General features: G+C 38.9%; 1 protein-coding gene and 1 long non-coding RNA gene across 2 annotated transcripts; both read left to right on the plus strand.

Moving 5' to 3' along the window:
- Positions 1-110: 110 nt before the first annotated feature.
- Positions 111-5,044, plus strand: LOC143744672 (uncharacterized). The gene is made up of 4 exons (XR_013205880.1): positions 111-455; positions 2,024-2,124; positions 3,622-3,737; positions 4,376-5,044. It is a non-coding gene; the product is annotated as an uncharacterized LOC143744672 (long non-coding RNA).
- A 2,506-nt stretch (positions 5,045-7,550) lies between these two features.
- Positions 7,551-26,503, plus strand: sgpp1b (sphingosine-1-phosphate phosphatase 1b). Its single transcript, XM_077236440.1, has 3 exons — positions 7,551-8,555; positions 15,772-15,861; positions 22,670-26,503. Exons 1-3 carry the CDS (start codon positions 7,881-7,883, stop codon positions 23,219-23,221), a joined length of 1,317 nt encoding a protein of 438 aa, XP_077092555.1. The 5' UTR covers positions 7,551-7,880; the 3' UTR covers positions 23,222-26,503.
- Positions 26,504-26,548: the final 45 nt, after the last annotated feature.

Here is a 26,548-nt window from a genome sequence, read left to right on the forward strand (position 1 = left end):
AGTGAGATAAGTTGTAGGAGTATATGAGCAAAAAAAAATCTTTCAAAACTAAAATGATTATAATTAGATAAGCCATATGTTAAGAAATACGCAACAAGAGAGAGGAGGAGGAAACGCAGCAGCAGAGGATGCGAGAAGAATGGAGTTTGATGCTGGAGCGTCATCATTGCCTAGTGACTCTCCTAGCAACAGGAAACATCTGTTTCAGTGGCGACCAATCAGGAGCCGGTGCAGTCTGTTATTGCTTTCTGAACAGAAAGGGTATATTTTAAGAGCCGAGAGTGAGCCGAATACTACAGGGATTATATCAAAAGCAAGACTTCGACATCTGGGGGCGAAGCGTCAAGATCACGCGGAGCTGAAAGCGGCTACATTCGGCACAATATGAGCTTTTTTAAACCTCTGATCTGATGATCGCGCGTGCAGGGACTGTTAATGTGGCTTTATAAATTAAGGTAGGATCTTTTACCTTTGTTAATCATATTGATTTTTAAATACCATTACAACATCATTACATTTTACTGCATGCATTTGTTTATTTTGCAACAGTTATAGGGGGTGCAATTACATAATAGTTTATAGCCATTTTACAGTTAATTTTTTTTTTAATGCGCGTTCTGTGATTCATTCATTCGCGTGACAGTTGAGTAGCTGAATGTACTGCACTATAACATTATGCATGCATGTTGGACTTTCAGTTATTAAATGTTCTTAGGCTATTTGGTATACTGTAAAAAAGAAAAATGAAAATAACATTCTTAAAAGATAATGTAGCATACATTAAAGAACAGCTACGATAAAAAAACGTATATTTTGATTTAATTTAACTGCAAAATAAATATATAAAAAAATATATATAAAAAAGTAAAGTAAAGAGTATACATAAGCTTTTCATTTTTTAATCTACACTTAATCTTTTTCCTCAAAAGGTTTTACTCCTAAAAATGAATTAGTACATTTTAGATGAATTTTCCATTAAAATGAATAACATAATTACAGATGCTTTCATTTACATGGAACAAGTTTCCTCATGTGGGCCATGTTGATATCACAAGACCAGCAGAATACTGGATCTTTGTAACTCTCATTTTTGGACAATTTTGCTGAATGGATCATAGCTTTTTTTTTAATTAGTGCGAAAATTATTGCTTTTGCATGTTGTTTCATCCATACTAGACAACTGTTTTATTGGCCAGAGTGTACCTTTATCAAGACAAACATACTTTCATGTTAAAATATTGTTAAATTATGAATTGCCTTAATTATAATAATTAAGAATACTGTAAGAAATTAAAATTAATAGGCTATATGGTGAATGGGATGTTGCCAGAATTCTCTTACATGAATATCATATGAACTTTGTCATTATGTTGCTTTATAAAATCTGTGTTATCAGTACATCTTAATAGCTTAAACAGGACCTGTGTTAAAATTATTTTTAAATGATACAATTTAATCACGTGTACAGTTATAACTGATAGTCACCAAAATGGCATCTAATATCGTCCCTGTAGTTATTTGTACAGTTCAACCAAATACAACAAAAAGAATGTACAGTGAAGACAAATACCTTATTGGTTTACTCTCTCTCTCTCTCTCTCTCTCTCTCTCTCTCTCTCTCTCTCTCTCTCTCTCTCTCTCTCTCTCTCTCTCTCTCTCTCTCTCTCAAGCACACAAACTGACATGCAGCCCACACTAATCTACCCACCCACGGTTATTGTGCCCCGCACCGCTGTTGACAGAGCACACGGCACGTTTCTTTGAACCTGATAAATATAACGCAGCAGCAAGACATTGTGCAACTAAAGCACAGCTTCCTGCAGATGCCATTGCATTTATACTGTGCGATTTGTTGTCGCTTCTTTGAGACAGAACTTCAATGATCTGTATACAAGGAAGATCAGGGCTAGCTGTCACACATTCACACCAATTTAACTTTAGTCAACTGAAATCAGATAGGAAACATTAGCATCCAGTTGAGTAAACGATACTCTCTCTCTGTTTTTTTTCTCTCTGACTATAGGAACCATTAGGCAATGTGTGTGAGCCAGAGGAAAGAGCCTCAGGTGAATAGAGGATTTGTCAGAGAGGTGTGTGATTGTGTCTGCGTGAAGCAGTCCTCAGGTAATTAAAACACACAACACACACAGACATTGTTACATAACACACTGACCGTAGTCTAACCTAATCCACTTTACCCATGACATATACCCCCGGTTCCCTTTCGAGAACGGTTCACTCGTATTGTGGAGCTATACGCTATGGGAAAACTCCTTTTCTCGAGAAAATTGAAGCCTTTATTTTAAAACGCAGTGCAGCTGCACAGCGAGCACAGTGCAGGCTGTCTAAGCATGCTGATTGGCTAGGCTGCGGCAACTGCACGAACCTATGGTGAAGCAGCGAGGACACGCAAACCTATCAGGGCACTTCCAGCCTCGTGTGCCAGAATGGGCGTAGCTGCTGATTATATAAGCGGCCCATTTCGCCATAGGAATCAGATTTATTCTCCTTCAGCAACGACTCACCTCTTCGCTGATTTTCTCCAGCTTGTAAACGTTCACGCCGTCGAAAGAGCCCAGCAGCAGAACGCAGCGGATCTGCCGCAGCAGTTCAGCGGACGGCGGCCTCCTGCTCAGTGCTTCTGACTCGATGCCGTTATCTGCTGATTCGCCGTTTCCCTGCGGCCCTGCGGCGAAGTATCCTTTTTTACGAGCGTTCAGCCTAAAAGGCAAATTTCCACTCTAAAAGAGCAGTCTCATAGAAGAGCACCGTGAGTTCGTTTCATGCCTGGGCAAAAAACACACAGAAACTCCACACAGGGCGGCTGTTCTCATTGTGAGACCCCACCCCTCGCACCCTCCCATTTCCCGCCTACCAGGAACCTCGGAGGAAGAAATGGCAGGGTCAGAGGACACACGAGCGCACAGAGACGAGTGTGCTCATGCCTGCTCAGGCCCCGCATGCTTCACTCTCTCCACAGAGAGAGATTTCGCTGGTGCACTTCACCAAAGCAGACCAGCGCCCCTCTTTCGAAGCGGGCGGCCTCGTCTCGTTTGGTGGATCGGAGGAAGACCTCCACGATGACAGTCTGTCACTGGCGGCCTCTGAGGGCGAGGATTGGTCGGGCTCAGTCATTGACCCGCCACACACAATAGTACGACGTTTTAAAATGGGTTCCCATAGCGTATAGCTACGCAATACGAGTGAACCGTTCTCGAAAGGGAACGTACTCGGTTACTAACGTAACCTTGGTTCCCTGAGAGACAAGGGAACGAGTTTTGCGTGGCCGGCCGTGCTGTCGTCCAGGTGCTGTCGCTTCAGTCGATTTAACCTGATTCCTATGGTCAAATGGGCCGCTTATATAGTCAGCAGCCATGCCTATTCTGGCGCGCGAGGCGGGAAGTGCCCTGATCTGCTTAGCCATAGGTTCGTGAAGATGCCGCAGCCTAGCTAATCAGGGTGCTTAGACAGCCTGCACTGTGCTTGCTGTGCAGCTGCACTGCATTTTAAAATAAAGGCTTCAATATTCCAGAGAAAAGGAGTTTTCCCATAGCGTATAATTACGCAATACTCATTCCCTTATCTCTCAGTTTTACAGAGTCCGTGTGTGCTTATCCGCAGGGTCTTTCCTCTAAGAGTGCCCTCAACGGTCGACAACGTCGAAAGTCGCCTACTTTAAGCGAAAATATGCGGAAGAGGAGGATGTTCAGGGAAGCCTACATGGATATTTACAAAAAGTGAGTGTCGGCTGATATGTGTTAAAACTGCTGATTTTTTTTGTGCACTGTTCATATCGGAACTGAGAATGCCTTTTAAATTCCAGTTCAGTTTCTGAATTTGAATTGAGGAAGCAAACAGGATGCAGAATTGCAATTCAAGCTTGAATGAAAGGAAGTATAATTAAAATGAATTTACATTCAATAAATTCAACTACAACTTTGAATATTGGCTTGACAAAGCCTTGTTTTGAAAAAAAGTTTCAGTTTATGGATACGTTTATTTGAAGTCTATTGGGTCCCCTACCGCACCCATTCCATTAACAAAATCAATTTCTGGGGCCCCAAAAGTCTGTGGGCCTTTACATTACATTTACATTAATGCATTTGGCAGACGCTTTTATCCAAAGCGACTTACATTGCATTTCAATGTAAGATAGTTACATAGTTACGCAATAGTTCAATGATGGATAGTTTGTCATTCCAATTAAAAATTGAATTTCAACTTAAAAAAAAAAATCACACATGCACCATATCTATCTTTCTGATCCTATCTGTCACCCTCTTTGATTCAGTTGCCAATGTCATGTCAGCAACTGTCACATCAGCTGTCCCTGTCATCTTCCGCCTGTCTCTCTTACCTGTCTGTCTCTCCTCAGCACCTGATACTGCGTGAGGAGCGCAGCTGCATCTTGCGCCTATCTCTGCAGAAGCTGCGTTTCCTAGACGACCCCGAGGTTTACCTCCGCCGCTCCGTGCTCATCAACAACCTGCTACGCAAGATCCACCTGGACGAGGCCCAGAGGGAGAGAGAGAAACAGAGGGATGACAAGGAGGAGGAAACAGAGAGAAGGCGGAAGAGACTGAAGGTGGTGCTCCAGGAGTTCCAGCAGTACAAGCTGCTGCCGTATTCATGCTCCCCAGCCACATGCATCTGTGCCCTGGGGAGCTGCCACACCCTGCCTCCTGATCGTGGAGCTTCAGTGCTACTCTATCATTTGGATGACAAAGGATAAGATGTCATCATGTGCATTCGGGGGATTTCCAACAGTCCATGACTGATTTCCAGGAGCCAGCAAAAAAGAAGAAGGGGTTTCGGGTTTGTGTGCATTTATGCTTGTGCAAGTCTGCTGGTGAGCATGAGCTCTGTGGTTTGTGACGTGATGGGTGTCTGCCCATATCAGGGTGTATTTTTCCAAGAGTAAAAAGACAACATCATCTTGTTATCACTGCCTAGCTCAATCTGAACTTTGACCAGATGTTTTGTTTGCATAAATTTGCTTGAGTGAGCTATAATCTTAAAGGGATAGTTCACCCAAAAATGAAAATTGTCAACATGTACTCTCCCTCATGTCGTTCCAAACCCATAAGACTTTCGTTCACCTTCGGAATACAAATGAAGATGTTTAGAGCTTTCTGTTCCTCTATTGACACGCAACTGATGCTTCAAAAAGTTCATAAAGAGATCGTAAAGCTAGTTGAGTGGTTTAGTCCAAATTTTCTGAAGGGACTCGATCGCTTTATATGATGAACAGACTGAATTTAGGCTTTTATTCACATGTAAACATTGATCAGCGAACATAAAGAAGCTCAAACATGCTGCGTCAGTGCACATGCTTGAGCTTCCGTTTACCATAACTGATATGTGAGTTGATTAGTGTTTATATGTGAATAAAAGCATTAATTAAATCTGTTCATCATATAAAGCGAACGAGTCCCTTCAGAAAATTTGGACTAAACCGCTCGATTAGTTTTACGATCTCTTTATGAACTTTTTGAAGCGTCAAATTGATAGTTGCGTAGCTGTCAATGGAGGGACAGAAAGCGCTCACATTTCATCAAAAAAGATCTTCATTTGTGTTCTGAAAATGAACAAAAGTCTCACGGGTTTGGAACGACATGAGGGAGGGTAATTAATGACAGAATTTTCGTTTTCGGGTGAACTATCCCTTTAAGCACTGTTTTCAGGGATAAAAAAGGCAAATGAATGCCATGCACCTTGTTGTTATGTTGTAAAAAAAAAAAAAAGGATTAATTGTCAGTTTCAAAATCCTGGCTGCTTCTAAGTTTGAAGTGATTTTACTAAAGCTTTGTTGCTCTGAAATGAACTTTTTTGTGTGTGTGTAAGTGGCTACTGATGTCGAACTATTAATGTTTTTTTTTAATTAAGTTCCCATATCTTTAACAAAAAAAGAAAAGAAAATGGGAATATGTATGAGGGAAAATGAGAATTGAAACTAATATTTCTTTCAAGGCCTTCTGGTTTTGTCGACTTAAACAGGGTCATAGTAACATGCAAATTTCACGGTCATAGTGGAAAAAAAGTAAAAAGCTTATTTGCATTTGCTACTTGTGTTTTGTTAAGATATTTGCATACAGCCTTTTAAGGCTTTTTGGCAGAAACTGTTATTTAAAGGTGACTCTGCCATCTAGTGTTATGGCAATGAATTCTCAGCAACATAGACCTCTTCGGTTCATTCATTTCAATCATCTGTACTACTTGCCGTTCATAATGCAGTCATCTGTCCCTTGTAAAAATGTAGGTATCAGTCCAGGTTGCCTGGCTGGTATACATGTTCCCAATGCCTCCTTTGTACACACATGGATTTTCTACATTTCTGGCTCTTTAATATTTGGATCTGGAAACCCTAACTGTGTGGGTGTCGAATATCTCATAACAATGGCCTACATTTAGTGCAAAAACCCACGGTTTATGATTAACTGGGAAAACAAGATATACATGCTCAATGTTGTGTAAAATCACTCGCTTTCTTTTACACAGAACCTTAGAAGATCCTGTTCTCGTCTCATATTGCTGTGCATGTCTCACATGTTGGTTACACAAGGTTTTCTAACAGGCAATGTAGTGCAAAAATATTTTGGTACAGTATATAATGACTGGTACTCTTACTATTAATATTTTGTTTGTTTGTTTATGCACATTTGTATGTGTAATGCATTTTATTTTTCAATATCTGAATGTAATTTACTGAAATCTAAATTCAGAGTGCTATCTTTTGGACATTTCAAAGCATAGACATGGATATCCAGATTATTTTGAAATGAAGCTATTTTTTGTTTCAAAGAGAACATTATTTCCTCAGAGAGAATTTAGTGCTATTTTGCCAAAAGATTTAAAAGTAGCATAATTATACAAGAATTGTCTATTTTCATGGCACTGCGGTCAAATAAAATCAAATATTGAATGTTTCACGCAGTCCTTTTTCTCTATCTGTTTAAATAAATATATGCAAATACAAAAGTTATGATTTCATAATTATGTATCATCACATTTATCATCATGTGCAGCCGCTCCCGCGTCCGTAAAGTGATGACGTCATTGCGACAGTGGACGGAGTTGCTAAACGTTTCCTTTTTACACAAAAGTTAACTTAATTACTTCAGAGGGCGCTTTGCGGCACAAAGAAGCCGAACTCCCCGTTGAGCTGCATTAAAATCTCATGTCTTTTTTATGTTCTACTGTTGACATATGTAGCCTACACTAAAAGCATTCTCGTTTAAACCTATTAATCCCAACGATTATTAGTTCTTGACGTGTGCGTTTAAACCAGCCCACGCAAGATCTTTTAGATTATCCTAAACTAACACGATTCGCAATCAAACCTTTAGCGCTGTGAAAAGTAGCAGCAACCACGTGACAATACTGGCTCTCCGATATTTCAGGAACGGCTGGTTAATATTTTAAATGCAAGTAGGGACAATAATTAGATGAAATAGTATTTAATTAATATAAAAAACCGATGAGGTGAAATATGAATCTTTTTTAATTTAGAACCATAGTACCTGACCAATCACAGTCAATGCCCGGCTGCTACGCCCCTCCCATTTCGAATCCCCAAACTTGCTTTCTTCTTTCTATCCACCCGTATTTCTATTGATCGCACGGATCTGTCAGTAACCGGATACGGCGTGGGGTCAGTACTAAGTGTTTTTTTCGGGTTAATTTTCTCCTCATGTGTGCATAAATATTTTTATCAGTTGTTCTAAGTCTATTTTGTCTCGGTTAGATCGGGCTTTTGTTATAAGTACGGGAATGGAGAAAATGGTTTAATAACCCACACCCACAGCACGGTTCACTCTCGTTAGCTCCAGCTTATCCCGGTCTTACCAGGTGGCTTCAACTTGCGCAGTCTGTCGCTAAACATGGCAGGAGGGTTGAAAGTGGGATTCGTGCAGCTCATGCACTATTTGCAGGACCCTCAGCACGTCGCGCGTTTCCAACAGCTATGCGGGGTGCGCGAAACCGACACACGTGACAAACTGAGTAACGGGGTAACAGGCACGCGCCACGGGGATGTTGATAACGGAGGCGGTGATGCCACCCGCCGTAGACCAGCAGGAGCAGGGACCGACAGGGAGAAACGCAATAACGGCGTGTCGAACGGAGCTGCGGGAGAAACCGCGCGGCCACTGGATAAGGACGAGGACGACGCTCGAGGATCCTCGGTGAAGCCGTTGCGCAGAAACTCTCTCACCGGAGACGCCGGACAGGAGTTCATCATCGAGAATAAGTTTCTCTTCTACCTGTTCACGCTCGGTACCGAGCTTGGAAACGAGCTGTTCTACATCTCATTCTTCCCGTTCTTCATATGGAACATAGACGCATATGTGAGCCGCCGGCTCGTCGTGGTCTGGGTATGGGTCATGTATCTCGGCCAGTGCACGAAAGATGTGATCCGGTGGCCGAGACCTGCCTCGCCCCCGGTGGTAAAGGTGGAGATGTTCTACAACTCTGAGTACAGCATGCCCTCTACTCATGCCATGTCCGGGACCGCCATACCCTTGTGCCTGTTCTTGCTGACCTACGGTCGATGGGAGGTGAGAACATCACGCCATTCAGAGTGTGCATGTAACAGTTGGATGTGTGTAATGTCAATCATGAGTAATGAGTTTCAGTGCATTAGATAAAAATATGTTAAAACAAAGTGTATTTATTTTGAAGACAGACAAGCACAGTTTTCAAGCGAAACATACACAAATGCACTTTGATTGAAGAAAAAAGTTATTGCTATTTTATTTAGAACTAGTACTGCGGAAAGGCTCTGGTGTTATTTGTTTGCAGATACCACTTTTTTAGATATTGCTATGAATTTTATTCATATATATATTTTAAAGTAACAATGAAATAAACATTTACAAATTCTTATTTTTATGGAATATTGCATTATTTATTATAAATTATTTATCTGTGCACATTTGTTTTTAAATTCATGTGCCTTTATAATTATCAAAAACTTTAAAGAGTAGGCAATTTCGGAGAGGCTAGCAAAAGCAAGCTACCTTTGAAAGCGTTACATCAAGAAATGTTTTTTTTTTATATAATGGTTAAAACAACAAAACAATACAACATACACGTTGGACCCCTTTAGATCAAGAAGTCCTCGTTGCAGCCTGCAGCGCAATCACGTACTTGATATCAAGAAGCCTACGTAGTTGATGGTGCGCTGTACTCGATTTCGATGATGTCATGAAAGTTTAAACGCACATACTCGCGATTACCTATTACATTATACACACATTATTGTTATAAAAATCTGTATGACATCCACATGAACATGGGTATTTTCAAAACTGCAGATTTTTCTATGTTGTTTGGTCGTTCATGCACACGCAAACGCAGCATCCGGTCACTGAACCCGGTACTTTATCTCCAATGAAATTGCCCACATTAGTGTTGTATTATTGCAATCCATAAGTTTACACGAAGCACTGTAACATGATATACATGCAGAAGTTGCACTATAACTAGTTATTCAAGCCGTTTCTCTCTGATTTTTGTGTATATTTATTACACTTTTATTTGTATTCAGCACTGAGGACATTTTCAGATGAATAGGGGAACCAGTAGGCCGCACAGGTGCCCATTAAATTAATTTTTCAGATTTGGCTCTGTAATCTTTAAATCCTCAAATAAATGTAAATCCTTTACTGGGTGGTTGTTAACAACAATGGCATATATCAGGGTGCACTTTGATCGTCTTTTTATCCCTGTTTAAAGGACCCTTAACCCTGTGTTAAGCTATATATTCAAATTTGTGTTTTAGTCATCAAGTACAGTATAACCAACTTTAAGTTATGAAGCTAACCCTAAATTGCAGGTTTCAAATGCATACAGTGCCTCTAAATTCTAACACAGGGTGACATACAATGTGAAACAAAAAGGTGTTACAGACTCCTCTGTTATGCCTTGCTGTGAGAAAGTAGAGAGAATTTTATTTGAGTCTTATTAGTTCATTTGCAGCTTATCTCAACCTGATGACACCTATTACACAGTAATATAATATTGTGTGGAATTTGTTCTTCTTTGCTTTCTAGGTCAGAATAGTTTACTTTCACCCTCACTCCTGATTTTACAATGCAAGGTCAATGTCATTTAGGTAATATTGTGATATAACCACACGAGTCTATTGTTGTTGCACCAGTCTTTTAACTATTTAATGAGACTGTTCTTGAGAAATGCCACCAACTAATACAGAATGACCTTTAGAATACACAAATAACATTGACTGGCTTGACCCTTGACATTTTATTATGTAACATTCATCAGAACTTGGCTATTCTCATATAATAAACACAAACTGTATTTTAGGAGGATTCAGTTGGATTGTCAGCAGGAAGATGATTTGGGAATGTTTAAGAGTTTCTGTGACTCTGCTGAGTGAGAGTTTACATGATAAAATAAACTGCTGCCTCATGGTGTTGTTTATATGTGCCATAAAATTGCACAAATCTTCATTTTGTGAGTTGCTTTTACAGATGCTTTAAAAGGACATTTCTCCTTAAAACAAAAGATCTGTCATGTCATTCCAAACCTGCCCTTACTTTCTTTCCTGAAGAACTAAAGGAGAAGTTTTGCATAATGTTCATGCTGCTCTTTTTCCATACAATAAAAGCGGACGGGCACTAGAGGTTGTCAAGATCCAAAAACATCAGTGCTTTGCTAGTATATTCCAACAAATATAATAGCTTTGTGTGAGGAGTAAACCTTTAAATTCTTTAAAGGACAAGTTCGGTATTTTACACTTAAACCCTGTTTTAAGATCGTTTCTGATGAAATAGAACGGTTAAGATTGAAATTTGGACAAATGCTGCTGTCCCGAGAATTTTCGGTTTCTGTGTTAGCACCCCGCCTCCTACACAATGGTTTCATAGGGGCACTGGAAGAATCATTCATAAAACGCATCAAACTTTAGTTTACAAAGACGTGAAACTCACGGAACACAGAAACCGAAAATTCTCGGGACAGCAGCATTTGTCCAAATTTCAATCTTAACCGTTCTATTTAATCAGAAACGATCTTAAAACAGGGCTTTAAGTGTAAAATACCGAACTTGTCCTTTAAGTCACCAATTCACTCAATTTGCATGGAAAAAAACAGCTGCTTGGACATTCTGCTATAAGTTACTTGAGTAAAACATGACAGAATTGTCATTTTTGTGTATATTTTAGATGTATATTCTCTGGTTATGCAGAGAGGCTTTCAGGAGACTCCAATCCTTGCTGTGGGTTTTAGAGACTGGTGGGTTTGAGTGTTCAAGGCAACGTTGTTTAGTTTAGTCTTATCTGAGGGTGCTGAGATTGATTTTGGCCCACTCACTTGTGTCTTTACCGTCAATCATCAGCAGACTTCTGCTAGTTCACTGATAAGCACTCTTCATCCACCCTCTACTTATCCCATTCACTTCAATTCTGGTTTATGTCTGTAGTCTGTCTCATCTTTCAAGCTGCTATTCTGTTTTACTTTTTCTTATATCATCACATAATAATAATAATTATTAGATGATATTGTGAATGCAATGGTGCCATTTACCTCTGGTAGCTCTTTGCACAATACATTATTTTTTAATTCAGATGGTGCTAATGTCCCACCATTATAATAAGGACTTATTTTTTTAGATCTCAGATTTCAGTTACACATAGTTCATGTACAGTATTAATGTTGTTACCTAAAAATTCACACAGGCAGAGTGCTGAAAAATGGAAGTCATAAGAATACAGATTATATTTCTTTTGCGTTAGCAAGCTGCGGTTTCACAAAACATGAATTACACATAAGAATAACAGATAAAATGCTGCAAATAATTTTTTCCCCAAAGTTTCTTGTGCGTGCAAATTTAATTTACGCTTACAATCTTATGTACACTTTCATACATCTTACCCTGAGCATGCAATTCTTTAATGACATCATTTTACCTTCATAGGCAACATCATTATTTTACTATTACACAGAGTTCTGTATAGGTCTATTAGTTAAATCTGTTGACTTTAGCAATCTTTGTTGCATTATAAAAAAAGTTATCTTTTTCAATAAAAATGTTTTTACATAAAAGCATGCTTTTAGGAAGCACTTCTATAGAAATTATACAACCACTGAAAATGGGTAAAGTTCAACAATTTGCACATGGATCCACATTGGGATCCCTATATCTCTGGGATTGAACCATATAGAGCCTTACAAATTTAAGATTTTGAGATATCTTTATTACTTTATTTCAGGCATGTCAACTTTGGGTGGAAAAACATGCTTCTTCGCATTTTTGAACTGTCAGTGCAACAAGTATTAAAAGACAACAGAATGTATTAATATACCTACCTATCTCTGTGTAAAAATAATTCAAGGCTACTGCCATCTTTCTATAGTCATTTTCTCCACCTGTAATTTGGCTATGAATTTTGGGCGCAAATTGTAATTTTGACCCCCCAATATTGTATGACTCAGTAAGTACACAACTATTAATGTTTGTCTTTCTTCAGAAAAAATATTAACAAAATAAAAAATTTAAACCAGGGACCCTATATTTAGAATATTTTAAGAATATCTTCCCCAGGTATATGCTAGTTCATATTGTATTGGGTAAGTGTGTGTGTGTGTTATTTTAATTTGAATATTGTGTGATGATGCTTCAGCAGGGTGAGCAACACACACCGCCCATGACCACAAACTCAGTCTCCTGCTTGCTGACACTCACACACTGTACATTTTCAGACTCCTTCATGCTGTTATCATGGAGATTAGACACATTAATCATTTATAATTTAGTTTATACACACACACACACAATCAAATCTTCTCTCACAAACCAGCATACACCGCTGCAGAGAGCTCTCTCTCACACACACACACACACACACACACACACACACACACACACACACACACACACACACACACACACACACAGTCTATAATCAGAGGCAGATGTTCAGCATATGAGGTTAGTTGAGGCTCAGATGAAAGGGAGGGAAAGATCTGTGTGCGTTGGTTCAGCATGTGGTCCAGCGTCTGTGTCATGTGGTCTCAGGTCATGAGGTGCGGTTCGGATCTCTGGTCCTTTTAATGGTTGTCTCTGATGTTCATCTGAATCTCTTGACTCAGTGTTTACCCTACAGTTACACTGTATGACCCCAGAGAGAGGTGTGTTACAGCATGTTCATGTTCTGCTGTCAGAGAAAATCTATTCAGACATAAGACTCTTCTCCATAATTTTAGATTTCACTTTGAAATGTATCTTCAAAGTTAGTCATTTATTTGATGCGTAGGCAGTGTAATGCTTTTCTTGTAATGGATCTTATCTTTTATCTGTTTGTCAACCAATGAAGCTAGTGGTGCAGAAATTGCATACTTCACCTTTTAAGTGAACAAAACTCTGTCTGTGAAACCACTCTTGCCTGAGAAGAGATTTTCACATAGCAGACGCATGCAGCTGTATGTATGAGTTCTCCTTTCATTTGGGATGGGATGTCTTTTGCAAGGCAAAGCAGAAGTAAGAGTTTAGAAGGTTTGGAAAAATACCCTCAGTTTCACTGAGCTTGGGGGAAATGTCCTGTTCCCCTTTATGATATTGCACTGAATGGAAATTTCCAAGTTAAAGCAGCCAGAGGTTTTATTTGCTGTGTCATTTTCTTGGCAGCCGGGGTTTCACTGTAAATCCATCGCTCTACATGTTTAAACATGGACGTTAGTGCATGTAAATCTCTGCTGGAGTGTTTAAACTGCAGTAATCTGTCTGAGAGGGATGTAGGTCGGCAAACACACAGACAGACGACAAATCCGAATGAACCACGACTAGGAATGTGTTGCTTTTTAGCTATTAGCCTAGTTTCAGCAATTTAATACAAATTAATGTTTTAGAATAACCTGAGAAAACCTGAGAAGGGGAAATGCATACCTTGTTTACTGCATAAACCACTCTACTGTTCAAACGTTTGTGGTCGGTATGCTTTTTTTTAAAAAATTAAAAAATAAATTAATACTTTTATTCAGCAGTGACGCATTAAATTGATCAAAAGTGACAGTGAACACATATGTAATATTACAAAAGATTTCAGTTTCACATAAATGCTGTTCTATTGAACTTCCTATCAAAAAAATGTATCACAGTTTCCAAAACACATTGAGCAACTATTTTCAACATTGATAATATTGAGAAATGTTTCTTGAACAGGAAATCAGCATATCAGAATGATTTCTAAAGGATCATGTGACTCTGAAGACTGGAGTAATGATGCTGAAAATTCAGGATTGCTATCACAGGAATAAATTGCCAACAAATAAATAATTTAAACTGTAATAACATTTCACAGTATTGCTGTTTAAAGGTCCTCTAAGCGATGTCACGTGTTTTTTAGGCCAAAACATTTTTTGTCACATACAGCAAACATCTCCTCACTATCCGCTAGCTGCCTGTCCCCTGAACATACTGTAAAAAAAAAAGCGGTCTCTGCAGACACCCCAGGCTCCACAAACGGCAACAAAAACAAACTGGGCTTACCCGCACCACGAAACATAACAAACTGTTCCAGCCAATAACCGACGAGAAGGATTTGGGGGGTTAGTGCGCGTTGAGGAGGAGGGAGGGTCTAGCTAGCCTCCGTTTTGTTTGACAATACTTTAAACATCAACAAAAAGTGACGTCAACCGACATCGCTTGGAGCACCTTAAAGAAATCTCTTTTTGTTAAAGAAATGCAGCCTATGTAACCATAAGAGACTTAAAAAAAAAACATTTTACCAACCCAAAAATCTTCAACAGTAGTAGGAATGAAAATGTGTCTACTGAATGTTATTGCCATTCTAGACATCCTTCTATAAATAATTATGAGCGAGTTTACAGAAAGTGTTTATGATAAAATGTCCTGCATGTTGTTAACCAGTACAATCGGTTAAGAGTTTTGATGCTCTTTTTAAAGTTTCCCGCTGGCTATGGCTCTCTCTCTTTTTATCTGCCTGACCATCTTTTGCTGTGTGGGTTGGTAATTGTAGTGAAGTGGTTGTTTTATGGTGTGCTGAGGGTTTGACTTCAGTGTTTGTTGGTTGTATGGCCGTTTTACCACAGGAGGGGTCCGTCTGTGGGCAAATGACATTGTGTTATGTAGCAAGTGACGAGGATGGTATAGTCATAGATACTACCATGGACACTTGAGACATATGGACGTTGGACACGCATCCAGAACAGATACCCTTCAGCCTCATGAAAGCAGGTTAGCCATAGCTGAGGTGTCACTGTGACACTTGGCCCGCAGCCTAACAGAAGGTGTGTGTGTGTGCTTGATTCTTAGATCACCATCTGTGCATAAACGGTTATATTGTGTTATGGAGGACATTTTACACATCTGGTAAAAACCATAATACAACTCACAGAAATGACAGAGCAAGACAGACAGATCTTCTTTCTCCTCTGCCATCTGCTGTAGTCATGTGGGTGCAAAAAAGATAAAAGCAAATCAGTCCTATCCTTTGCTGGTAATTCATGTACATTGATGGAAAAGTTTGTACATTCCTTAACTCTTTTTAAAAAGTTTCAAAATTCAATTTAAGGTATGACTGTATAAAATGTTTGTTGTAGATCAAAATGTGAATGGAATGTTAACAAAAGATTTTTTTTACTCCTAAATTGGAAACCTGCATTTTAAAAATGCGTTAGAAGTTTCTGAGCTAACAGGTGGTTAGCATTTGCACCACTGCTGATGAATTTCATTGTGAAATTTTGCAGAAGTTGTCTGTCTCATAGTAAAGTGTGTGTTTATTTCCACAGTATCCTCTGCTGCTGGGTCTCTCTCTGGCCTTCAGCTGGTGTTTCCTGGTGTGTTTGAGCCGCATATACATGGGCATGCACTCCATACTGGTAAGACAAATTAAAACAAAACATATTATTATTTTTATTTAATAATTAAAGATTGAAAGTTGCAGTGTGTATTTTTTTTGGGATGCATGGTAAATCTACATTTCGATTACCTTTGTTGTTATCTATTTCTCACTCACTTACATTAAACGAGTTGGTTGTTTTGCAACAAAGTGGAAATAGTTCTGTTAATAACAATAGATCTGCTGGTGAAGAAGTGACAGGTACAAGAAAAAAAGTGTACACAATGAAGAGAGGGGAAAGTGAAGGTGCGGTTCAAGAGAGAACCTTTAATAATTTTCCACAGTCCCATCCTAAGGATTTAGACTTATTTTCTTTTAAGTGATAGACATACAAAAAATAGGGTTGTCTGTGGTTTCAAAATTGCTGTGGGTGTGTGGGATGGCCTGGATGAGTGTGATATTTCCCAGCCTGAAATTAGTCCAGCCCTGAAAACGTTAGTTTAATAAGAGGGTCAAATATAAATTCATTATGACTTTAATTTTTTTATCAAACTGCACATTATAATGTTGTGATTCCTAAATTCACTTGTAGCATTTAAATATTTTTCTTTTGTTTATTTGTGTAAAATAGCATATCATTTCAATAGCCACTTCCATTTATCAGTTATCAGGCAAGACAATAAAAATGTGATTTAAAGGGGTGGTATAATGCCCCTTTTTACAATATGTAAAATATATCTCTGTTGTCCCCAGAGTGTGTATGTGAAGTTTTAGCTCATAATACCCCACAGATAATTGTTATCTGTCCCCCCTTTTTGAGGGTCAGTAAAAACGTGTTGTTTCGTGTGTGTCCCTTTAAATGCAAATGAGCTGCTGCTCCCGGCACAGAGAGCGGAGCTTCAATAGCTAGTGTGTGTGTTTAAGCAGCTCCAGACAAGCACTAAAATGTAAGAAACTGTTCTGCCTTTTATGTTCAAACCGATGTCGAACAATGATGGAGAGACTCAAGAAGTGACAACATGTACTGTAGAATGCAACAGGACGTTTCTGAATGGTTAGTTGATGAATTTATGTTGCTGATGTGGAGTTAACTATCTTCAATTAGCATATTCTGTCATGATAATCTATAAAATCGCTTGTGTGGGAACTGTTGTAAGATGCCTACAGAGTGACATGCTGTAGATTTGAAATCTACACCATTATTGTTGAATCGCGAAAACTACACCAGTTACTTTGCCAAGAGATCTCTATTTATTATGTGTCAGACAGAGAGAAACAGGCATATAAGAATAAGGCTAGAGGTGAGGAGGTCTTCATTCCAGATTTCTCTGTTCCCCATTTCTCTATTCCCTCACCCCATCATGCCAGCTGTAATGGTTTCTCCTTCCTCACCCCCTCATCTCTGTTTCTCCTTCCTCTCACCCTGTCATGCCTTTGTTTCTCTGGGGTGGTACAGTAAAATTTAACTTATGTACACCACTCTGGGACTTACAACTTCCTTGTAAGTTAGGAAAACATGTTGCTTATGTTTAAAAATAGAACTTATATCTCATGCGTTAAACATGGTACAATCCATTTTCCCTCGGTGTATACATTAGTGGTACATTTGCATCAGTTGAAACATTCCTTTCCTTGTAAAGAACATGCATTTAATGTATCGTCAGAGGCTGAAATTTTTTCGGGAATCCCACGGGTCACGGGATTCCCGTGGGATTCCTGCAGGATGGTAGTCATCTTTGCTATCAATCACGGGATTTGGACGGTACAGGATAAATGGTTAACGGGAGCAGACGGGAGCGGGAATCAACCAATAGCAAAGACGACAAAAAAAGAAAAAAGTAAATGCATCATTTTGTAGTTTCCTTTTAATACGCCTACAATGTAACGCAATTAAAAAATAACTACACGACCCAGCAGTCCCAGAAGCCATCAGTGCTTTTTGTCACGGCTTACCGCCGAAATTCAAAGAGCAGTGATGGAGGGAGCTAACAGCCGCGGAGAAGTCGATGTGGCAAAAAATGATTTACAGCGCAAAGTCAGAAGTAATGACATGTCTATTAAGTTCACAGAACTGGTCGGAAAGTCTGAAATATTAATTAAGTTTATGAGAGTAGAATGTGACGGTGATAGCACAATGTACGCTGCTTGTAAGACATGCTTAGTCTTAGTCAAGTACGCAAGTGATTCAGGGACGAGCGGTCTTAAGAAGCACACTTGCAAGGCAAATTCGGGAAAGAATCAGGCAAGCATCGCTTCGTTCATCAAGCGAAAATTGCCGTATATGGGAGCGGTACAGGAGCGGGAGTCAGTTTAAACAGGAGCGGGATGGGATTAGGAGTCAATTTACCAGAAGCGGGATGGGATGGGATTATTTTTTAAACTTTGGTCTGGGAGTGGGACGGGACAAGATTTCTTTCTATGGGAGTGGGACGGGACAGGAGTGAAAATCCACTCCCGTGTCATCCTCTAAATTGGAACATCTCTGCTCAGTGAACGTGTTACATTGCACACATACCTCTTAGCAAAATATAGCTCATCCCATATCTCTGCTCAGCACACATACTTATGATACTCACAAAATACATTATGAAATTATTATGAAAATTAATAAAGAAACAGTAAAATTTTAGTCTTCACGTGCTATTGCTTTTGTGTTCCGTACTGTGTTGCACGTGAAAAGACGGATGCAACCGCTTAAGCAGACTCACAAATGTGCTGTACTACAACAACTCTAATCTTCTCAATATGGACTGCCAGGGTTTATGTAAATTTAAGGGTTAGTGATGTCGTGTAGTCCCTACCACCCGTTTGTTGTAGACTTTAAAATAGGATTTCTTTAAAAGCAAATATCTTCCTTCGCTTTGAACTTTGAGCGTTATACTTTGCAGATGTTGTTTATGCTCAAACAGCAACATGACACACTAACTAAAGTTAGAAAAGTGAAATCATAATGAACCACCCCTTTAAGAAGACTGCTGCTTTCATAAAGGCCAGGCAACGTAATGAGGTTCCTCAGGGGGCGTTGTGTGTGTGTGTGTGTGTGTTCACATTAAGGCAGTCATACTGGGAAGAAACAAAAACCCCTGGTGTATCTTTAACTTTACTTACTTTCTTTTAGTGTGAATGCAGATCAATTCAGTATGCCTTTGCTGAACGTTTTGTCATTTTGAAGGAGGATAACATATGACTTGAATAGTGAGCTTAGGCTACTGGAATAGACTGAGCGGCCTGGTATAACTATATCTATCTGTTTATGTCTCATGTTGCCTGATGCTGCCCCATAGCCCCCATCCATTATAAACATGCGTGTTCAGACACGGTAAATCCCATTGGTGATATTTTAAGTGTGACATCATCTTATTACAGTAATAAACGGTGTAATTTCACTGAATGATTTAATCTTTTGGCGAGGTGTCTGTCCGTCTGGATGACATGGTTTTTCCTCAGTCCTGAAAATGTTTCATCTGGGTGTTCTGCTCCATGTCTGCTCTAAGCGGTCATGTTGCCCTCAGGGTGACCTCATCAGTCTGGTTGAACTGTTGGGGGGGGATGAGTGGCCGTTGCCCTAGAGATTGTTCCCATGGAAACCGTGAGATTGCCTTAACATTCTCATAGACAAGAAGGGTTTGTGAAACTTGTCAGATCTGACACTCTTTGGGAAATAATATGGGCAAATAAATGCTTATTAAAATATTTTTTAACTTGATTATGTTGCTAATCAACCACAAAATCATCAATATGTTTTAAATTGTATAAATTGACTGTTTCAAGACCCAGAGTGGCTCTAATCTTTCATTCAAGCTTTTATCTCTAGATTTTATTCCTTTCTCTTTACTGGAATGTAAATTTTCATTTTTAAAGTTTCATGGTGTGTTTGCTTGCACAATTATGGCTTGCTGAAAGCTATGCCACACATCTATCGGTCGACACGGATTCACATTTTGACAGATAAAAAGAATCACTAGGACTAAAGACAGATAGGATATCTCTCTATCTCACACTCACTCACAAGTACACGTATATGTAAAAGCTGTGAACCCATGTTCTATAGCAGATGTGGAAAGTGAGCCCATCATGGTTAATGACTGATAGACTAAAGAAAGAGGTGAGTTGTTTCTCATGAAGGTAATGTTTCAGTCCTTATGGACAGACAGTACTTTGAAAGCATCCAGACAAATGTACTTGGGGTCCATTAGGAAAACCGCTTTATAAAGGGACTGAATGATTTCTGTTTTAACATCTACAAATGCTGAAAGGTCAGTTTTGAGGTTGGGGTTTAGGAGGTAAAAGTTGGGTTAGGGTTAAGTTTGTGTGAGTGACTGAAGGGGAGAGTAAATGGACATTGGCTAGTTAATATGTGTCATATTCATGATGTTTTAAATGTGCAGTAAGCGATTTCTGAGAAACACTGTTTAGATTTGAAATCCACCCAAACAAACACACCCCTTCTTTCATTGCACTGCCCCCAAAATGCCCAAACATGCAATGCAAGAGTTTATGTCTTTTTAACATGGCAGAAGCCAAGCAAAATAAAGCTTGGCAAAAAAATAAAGCAAAATTGACGAATAGGGCTGGTTATCGAGTTCGATACTTTTTAGGTACTGACCGAATTGCCTCGATACTATCGAGTATCGAAACATCTTGTCTTTCTTTACCAAATTTTAATACCTAAGGGGTTAATCTCGTCAACGTCAGTGAGCCAATAAGCATGCAGCATGATTGGATCTGGCTGGAAAACACTAGTTAATGCGGTTGCCCACAGAGACGTGGCTCGCACGTGAGGCTAAAGCGTCCCTACCCACATAGATGGAAAATATGTGGAAAAGATCAAAAGTGTAGCTACGTTTCACCATACTCGATGCGAGCACCGCGCAATATCATAGCCTATGATTTCCGAAAATAGTACTATGTCAACTATTGATATCAGCACAAGAACTGTTGAGGAATATGCAACATAATTTAGACAATTGTTTTTGTCATATGTCATAATAACTGACAGACACTATCATTTCAACAGCTCTGTGCATGTCCTCGCACAGAGCGAGGCTGAAGCTCAGCTTCGCGGCTGAGACACGAATGGACTATTAACTTGAAGCTTTTACTCTTAAACACACAAAGCACGTCCACTTTAATGAAAAAAAAGTCTACAATTCCTTCCGTGATAGTATTTTTGCGTTTGGTTGATAGAGGAGGCTTAACATCCAGCGTGGTCTGGGTGTGTCTGGGGGATGCTACGTCGTTGCAGGCGGGTGCGCCTGCAGTTATAAAATTATTATTTGACTAAAACATGTGCCATATTCTGATATGTTCATATAGCCTACTCAAAATAGATGGGGCAACCTAACGCAGACAAGTTAGCTTACTGTTTTTAGGTGATATGCCATGTTTGTAGTCGAGTTGTGATTTGAAAACTTTGCATTTGACTTTTTTCCGTTATCTATTTTTGTAAAATACTGCCACAGTGCCGATGTCTTTGACATGGTTAAGGAGGACTGACTGTAAATTAAACACTCACAATTAAATTAATATTCAGCAAACCACGAGAACATGGTCTTCTAGTACTTTCTTCAATCTGTCTTCAGTGGTTTGGGCTAATCCAAAAAAAAGTGAAAACAGGGGGGGTGTTCTCAAGACAGACTGTTACCTGTGAAACAGGGGTGCTCTGAAAACAACCGCATTAGCAATTAGTGCTTTCCACCTGATGAAATTAACACTGCAAAAAATCGACCAATCAGAATTTTGGTCGAGCCAGAACGTATCGACCAATAAATCGACTAGTCGACTGGGAGATTACAGCCCTACTAATGACGTATAGTTTTGGCCGTGTTGAGTGAGATTCAACTGCTTTATCCATTTTTTTTCTCTATCCTGTCACATTTGCCAGTTTCGCCACCTATCGATGAACTTCGGAACAGCAGCGTATCCGAAATGAGCAAAACATGATATTGTACCGTTTTAAATAAAATATATACCGATATTTTCCCAGTACTGTATACCGCGCAACCCTAATATTCAAGCAAAAGTTTGTCGTTCGTTTCAATTAAGAGAACTTTTAGTTTAATCTTACAAAGTCAAATTTAAGTATTTATTTTGTCTATGTTTGTAAATACATGATCCTCAAATACATCAACCTCTTTCGGTCTCAGTATGCGTTCACACCGTGAATATTCATTGCTATAAGAATTTTAACTTAAATTAACGGTTGTTAATGCGTCTGTTCAGAGTCAGACCATCACGAACATTTGCATGCAGTCGATGTATTTTTTATAAGTTAAAAAACAACAAAAAAATTTTTTCTTAGGAGAGGTATTCAAATCTTTTTTCCATTGCATTGGTCGGCCAATAAGATATGCGTTTTTGGTCACATGCCCAGAGCCGCTGCTGTTACTTCTGCTTTTCTAAAAGCACCACCTACTGTCAGGGAGGGGATTTGCATTTTATTCAGCCTGTCTGCTGGCTTTTACATATTGGTCTGAACAGACAAATCATGTTAAAATCTGACCGAGTTTTGGTTCCAAACATGTGTGTTGGTTTAAACAAGTACAGTATTTACCCTGTTGTATTGTTCCTCTTTTGTTCTTTGCACCTGCAATATTTGTTTGTTCTTGTTTATGGCAATGTTTTTAGAATGAATTAGTTTATTATTAGGTCAAATTTCCTAGAGATTTACACGTGAAAAAAGTATTAGTCAAATATCTACGTTTCTCTGTCAGCCTCTTTTAAATGTAAATTATCTTTTGTTTTTCATTTAATTTCCTTTGTTTTTTTTCTCTGCACTGCACCTTCGCCTATGTTTTCTTTTTATTCCTGTGGTTTGACCTTACTGTATTTGTATTTGTCTTCTTCAGGACATCATTGCCGGTTTCCTGTACAGTTTGCTGATCGTAGTGGTCTTCAGTCCTGCTCTGGAGATAATTGACACCTTCAACCGCACCCATCGCTACGCCCCGCTAATCATCATCTCTCTTCACGTGGGCCTGGGTCTCTTTTCCTTCACCTTGGACACCTGGAGCACATCACGCGGCGACACCGCCCAAATCCTGGGCTCTGGTGCGGGTATCGCCTTGGCATCCCACGTCAACTATCATCTGGGCCTATTGCCGGACCCACCTGCATCGATGTTACCTCTGCAGCCCCCATCTGTCACCCTCAGCCTGATCGCTCTCTGTCTACTCCGCTTTGTCCTGGGTGTCCTCATTCTCCTGGCGACCAGAGCCGTAATGAAGGCTCTCACCATCCCGCTCGTCTGCTGGCTCTTTGGGATTCCCAGTGGTGACGTTCGGAAGGCCAGGCAGCACATGGAGGTGGAATTGCCATATCGTTATATCGTCTACGGAGCTGTGGGGTTAAATGCACATTTCCTTGTGCCTTTCCTGTTTATACAGATGGGACTCTTGTGATTGGGTGAAAGAACCATCCATCTTTTCGGCCAATAAGAGCGCAGTTGGACTGCAGAGGCCCTTCCCTTCAAATCAATGATGGGATGGAACCAAAGCCTGTAACACTGTGCTGCACCTTCCAAATTTTCCTTCAATATGTTTTCCATCATTTATACTGTAGTTTTAGCAGAATTTCTATTCAAAAAACCTGTGTTTGATGTTGATTCAGAGATTATGGCCCTTTACTAAGCAGTTGCATGTAAAGTACAGTAGCATGTCTATTCTCATCTAAAATCTGAATGTAAACATTTCTACCCTATAGGGTTTATATTTTTCTCAAGCAATACAGCAGTTTTGCTGCTTATTATCATAAACTTAAGAGGACTTTTGACTACTCTTTTGATGAGTTGTTCATGCCACAGTAGGACGACTCAAACTCTTGCATCAAGAGTTGACTGATATCTTACTTGCGAAGGTGTGACTCATGCAAATCTCTGTGATGGATCGCCTGAAGCTGACGCCAGCTTTTATTTCTTGTTTGCAATATAAAATCTGAAATGTCATATGTCAAATGAAAAGGCCACCCAAGAATGATGGTTAGTGGTTGGGTGCAGCGTTGATTTTTGTTGTACTTTTGTTTCAGTTTAGTTTCGAATCGAAAGCAGGTTGGACTATTTATCTGAAGACTTTTATAATGATCGATGCCTTAATGGGCTTGTTCACTCAAAAATGACAATTCTGTCATCATTTACTTACCCTCATAACGTTCCAGAATTGACTTTCTTTCTTTTGTGGAGCACAAAAGAATATATTTTGAGAAATGTCTGTTCTTGTGTAAATGGAATTCAATGGCTCTAATGTTATCTGGTTCCCAACGCTCCCAATGTTCCACAGAGAAACAAAATCATACAAGTGTAAAAATGACATGAAGGTGAATAAATAATGATAGAATTTTCATTTTTGGGTGAACAATCCCTTGAACTGACCACTCAAGAACCAGTTTCCCTAGGCATTAAAAAGGTTATGCACTAGTGATTTATTCTGAAAAATGTTAAATATTAAATCAGTTTAACATTTATGTTCTTAGATTGAATACATGTCTGGCTCATAATCAATTATTCCTGGTCTTTTTATATCTCAGTCTGCTTTTATTCCATGTTTTTGTTTTTTTGCAAAGAAAATCAGCAATGCTTTCCCTACTAGCTGTATTTTCAGTCAGGTTGAAACGCAAGTTAATGTCAGGTTTGCCACTAAACCTTTGAATAATTCAAGCTGCCTTTTGATAGTCAAGGTTGTTTAATGTGTAGTTAAGATGAATGGTACTGATTTAAATGCACTGTTCCCAGATTGCACTGCTCTGATGCCTGCTGTTGTTGCTAGGATGATAGCATAATCGGTCAGGCTTGCGTGACACTGCTGTGTTTTTATTCTTCCTGTGGCCTTTTGTGTCTTTGTTAAAGTGTAAGTTCCTTTTTCCACTGAAAGATAAGGTAGCTTCCCATTTCCTCACTTCTGTAAACAGGATTGTTCTGGATTCACTGAATAATGAGAAAACAATGATTCCACCAAGTGTGACCACAGAACAATGTTGATCTTTGACTTTTCACCTAGAACAATGCAGATCCTAGTCATTTGAAGGGCAGAGGTTATATTTAAGAGACAAAGGATGGAAGTTGTATTTAGGCCACAATATCATCATTGAGGAGCGTTGCTTTCTGGACCAATTGTTGTAGTTTCTTTACGGCGTGACTCTTTCTGAGTGATCTTTCTGATGAAGTCTGTGTGTTTGTGGATTGAAGCAGTTTGACTGTAGCATTTTTCCCTCTCAGGCCTATGTAATGTGTTTATCACCAAATAGAAGTAATTTCTGTAGCTCTAAATGCATTATGGGGGTATTTTTTCCCATAACCCCACACACTGAATCTGCAGACTATCAAAACATTGGTTTGCATATCATTCACAAAGCTCTATGCATCCCCTTTCTTGTTAGTTTATTTAATGTTTTGTAATAATTTTTTTATATAATTTGATAAAGATTCAACTACTAAAAAAGTAGTGCTCTCAGGTCGGTTTAACTAATTTTACTGTGTCTAAATTAGAAAATTCCCCTATAATCAGCACCAAATGCAGAAAAGGCAGCAGAATCTGTGTGGTGCTGTCATGACCTAGATTGAGCTCCTGAGAAACTGGTCCAGTGGGGAAGCTCTCACTTAAAAGTGCTTTATTTCCTTTGATTTGGCTTTCTCTGTTTTCACTGGAAATAAACATGGCTTATTCTGAATAAACAGATCTGATTTAGATACAACACAGTGCCTTTTATGTAAATCTCTGCTATATTTGATAAGCACAGACAATTATTCCCATCTGTTTTGTTTTTCTTTCATCTTTCTTTTATCTGAACAGAGCATGTGAAAAACTTTAAGATAAAGTGGAATATTCTAAATTTAAATGACAGATTGCTGCTCAGTCCATCCTGGTTCATACGGTGTTCTTATTGTAAACTAAAATTATTAAACATATTTTTTGTTAATTATATATACAAAATCTAAATATTAGACAAAGAAAGCTAATTAAAAATATTTGCTAATGTTGTAGTAGTACATGCATAATTCAGCAAAAAGCTGCATGTTAAATAATGTGTCAGTTATATTCACTGGTGTTCAGTTCGCTATCATACCCGTTTCAGAAATATTACATTTCAACAGACACTCTCCCAATTTCTTTTGGATGTTTAATTCTTTGTAAAATCACTTTGAGTAGAATTGTTTAAAATGTTTGAAGTCTTACCAAATGCATCTCAGAAGCTTTGGATACTGTATATGTGTTTGTGTAAATGGTTACTTCCGGAGCCATGATTCTTCTTGTGTTATGTTAATCTTTTTATCTTAAATATGGATGACTTTGCCATCTCTAAATATTGTTGGAGGCATTCTGAAAATGTAAATTCTCATATATTGTAAAACCTGCAAATATTAAAAATACCCTAAATTTAAGTCTCTGACTGAATGTTCAGACCTAATAAAAATCAGTTGACCTTCACCCAGCGCTTGACACTGGAAGAATCACACTCCCACAGGGCTCAAAACGCAATGCACAAATGGCCATGAATTCAGTGTTATAAGGTGACCTGTGGCTTATGTTCATAAAATGGCTTGTTATAGAAGCTCTGTTCAGTGCTTTCATAGTACTTATCTGATGATATTTGATTGCATTTGAATAGCACGCTCAAAGCAACAACAAAAAAACTATTACTTTTGCCTGTTTTTGAAGAAAAAATAAAGAAAATCGGCTACATCTTATTAAGAGAAGTGTATGACTGGGCTTAATAAGCACACATTGTTCCACGGG

This window comes from Siphateles boraxobius, unplaced genomic scaffold, assembly GCF_051911475.1.
Source record: "Siphateles boraxobius isolate OS27281-9 unplaced genomic scaffold, OSU_SipBor_1 20, whole genome shotgun sequence".
NCBI lineage: Eukaryota > Metazoa > Chordata > Actinopteri > Cypriniformes > Leuciscidae > Siphateles > Siphateles boraxobius.

Excerpts from the sequence above, each read along its gene's own strand:
- sgpp1b (XM_077236440.1), top strand. The coding sequence starts at position 7,881 with ATGGCAGGAGGGTTGAAAGTGGGATTCGTGCAGCTCATGCACTATTTG. Across the intron at positions 8,556-15,771 it reads TGACCTACGGTCGATGGGAG|TATCCTCTGCTGCTGGGTCT; the intron begins GTGAGAACATCA and ends TTATTTCCACAG. Across the intron at positions 15,862-22,669 it reads TGGGCATGCACTCCATACTG|GACATCATTGCCGGTTTCCT; the intron begins GTAAGACAAATT and ends TGTCTTCTTCAG.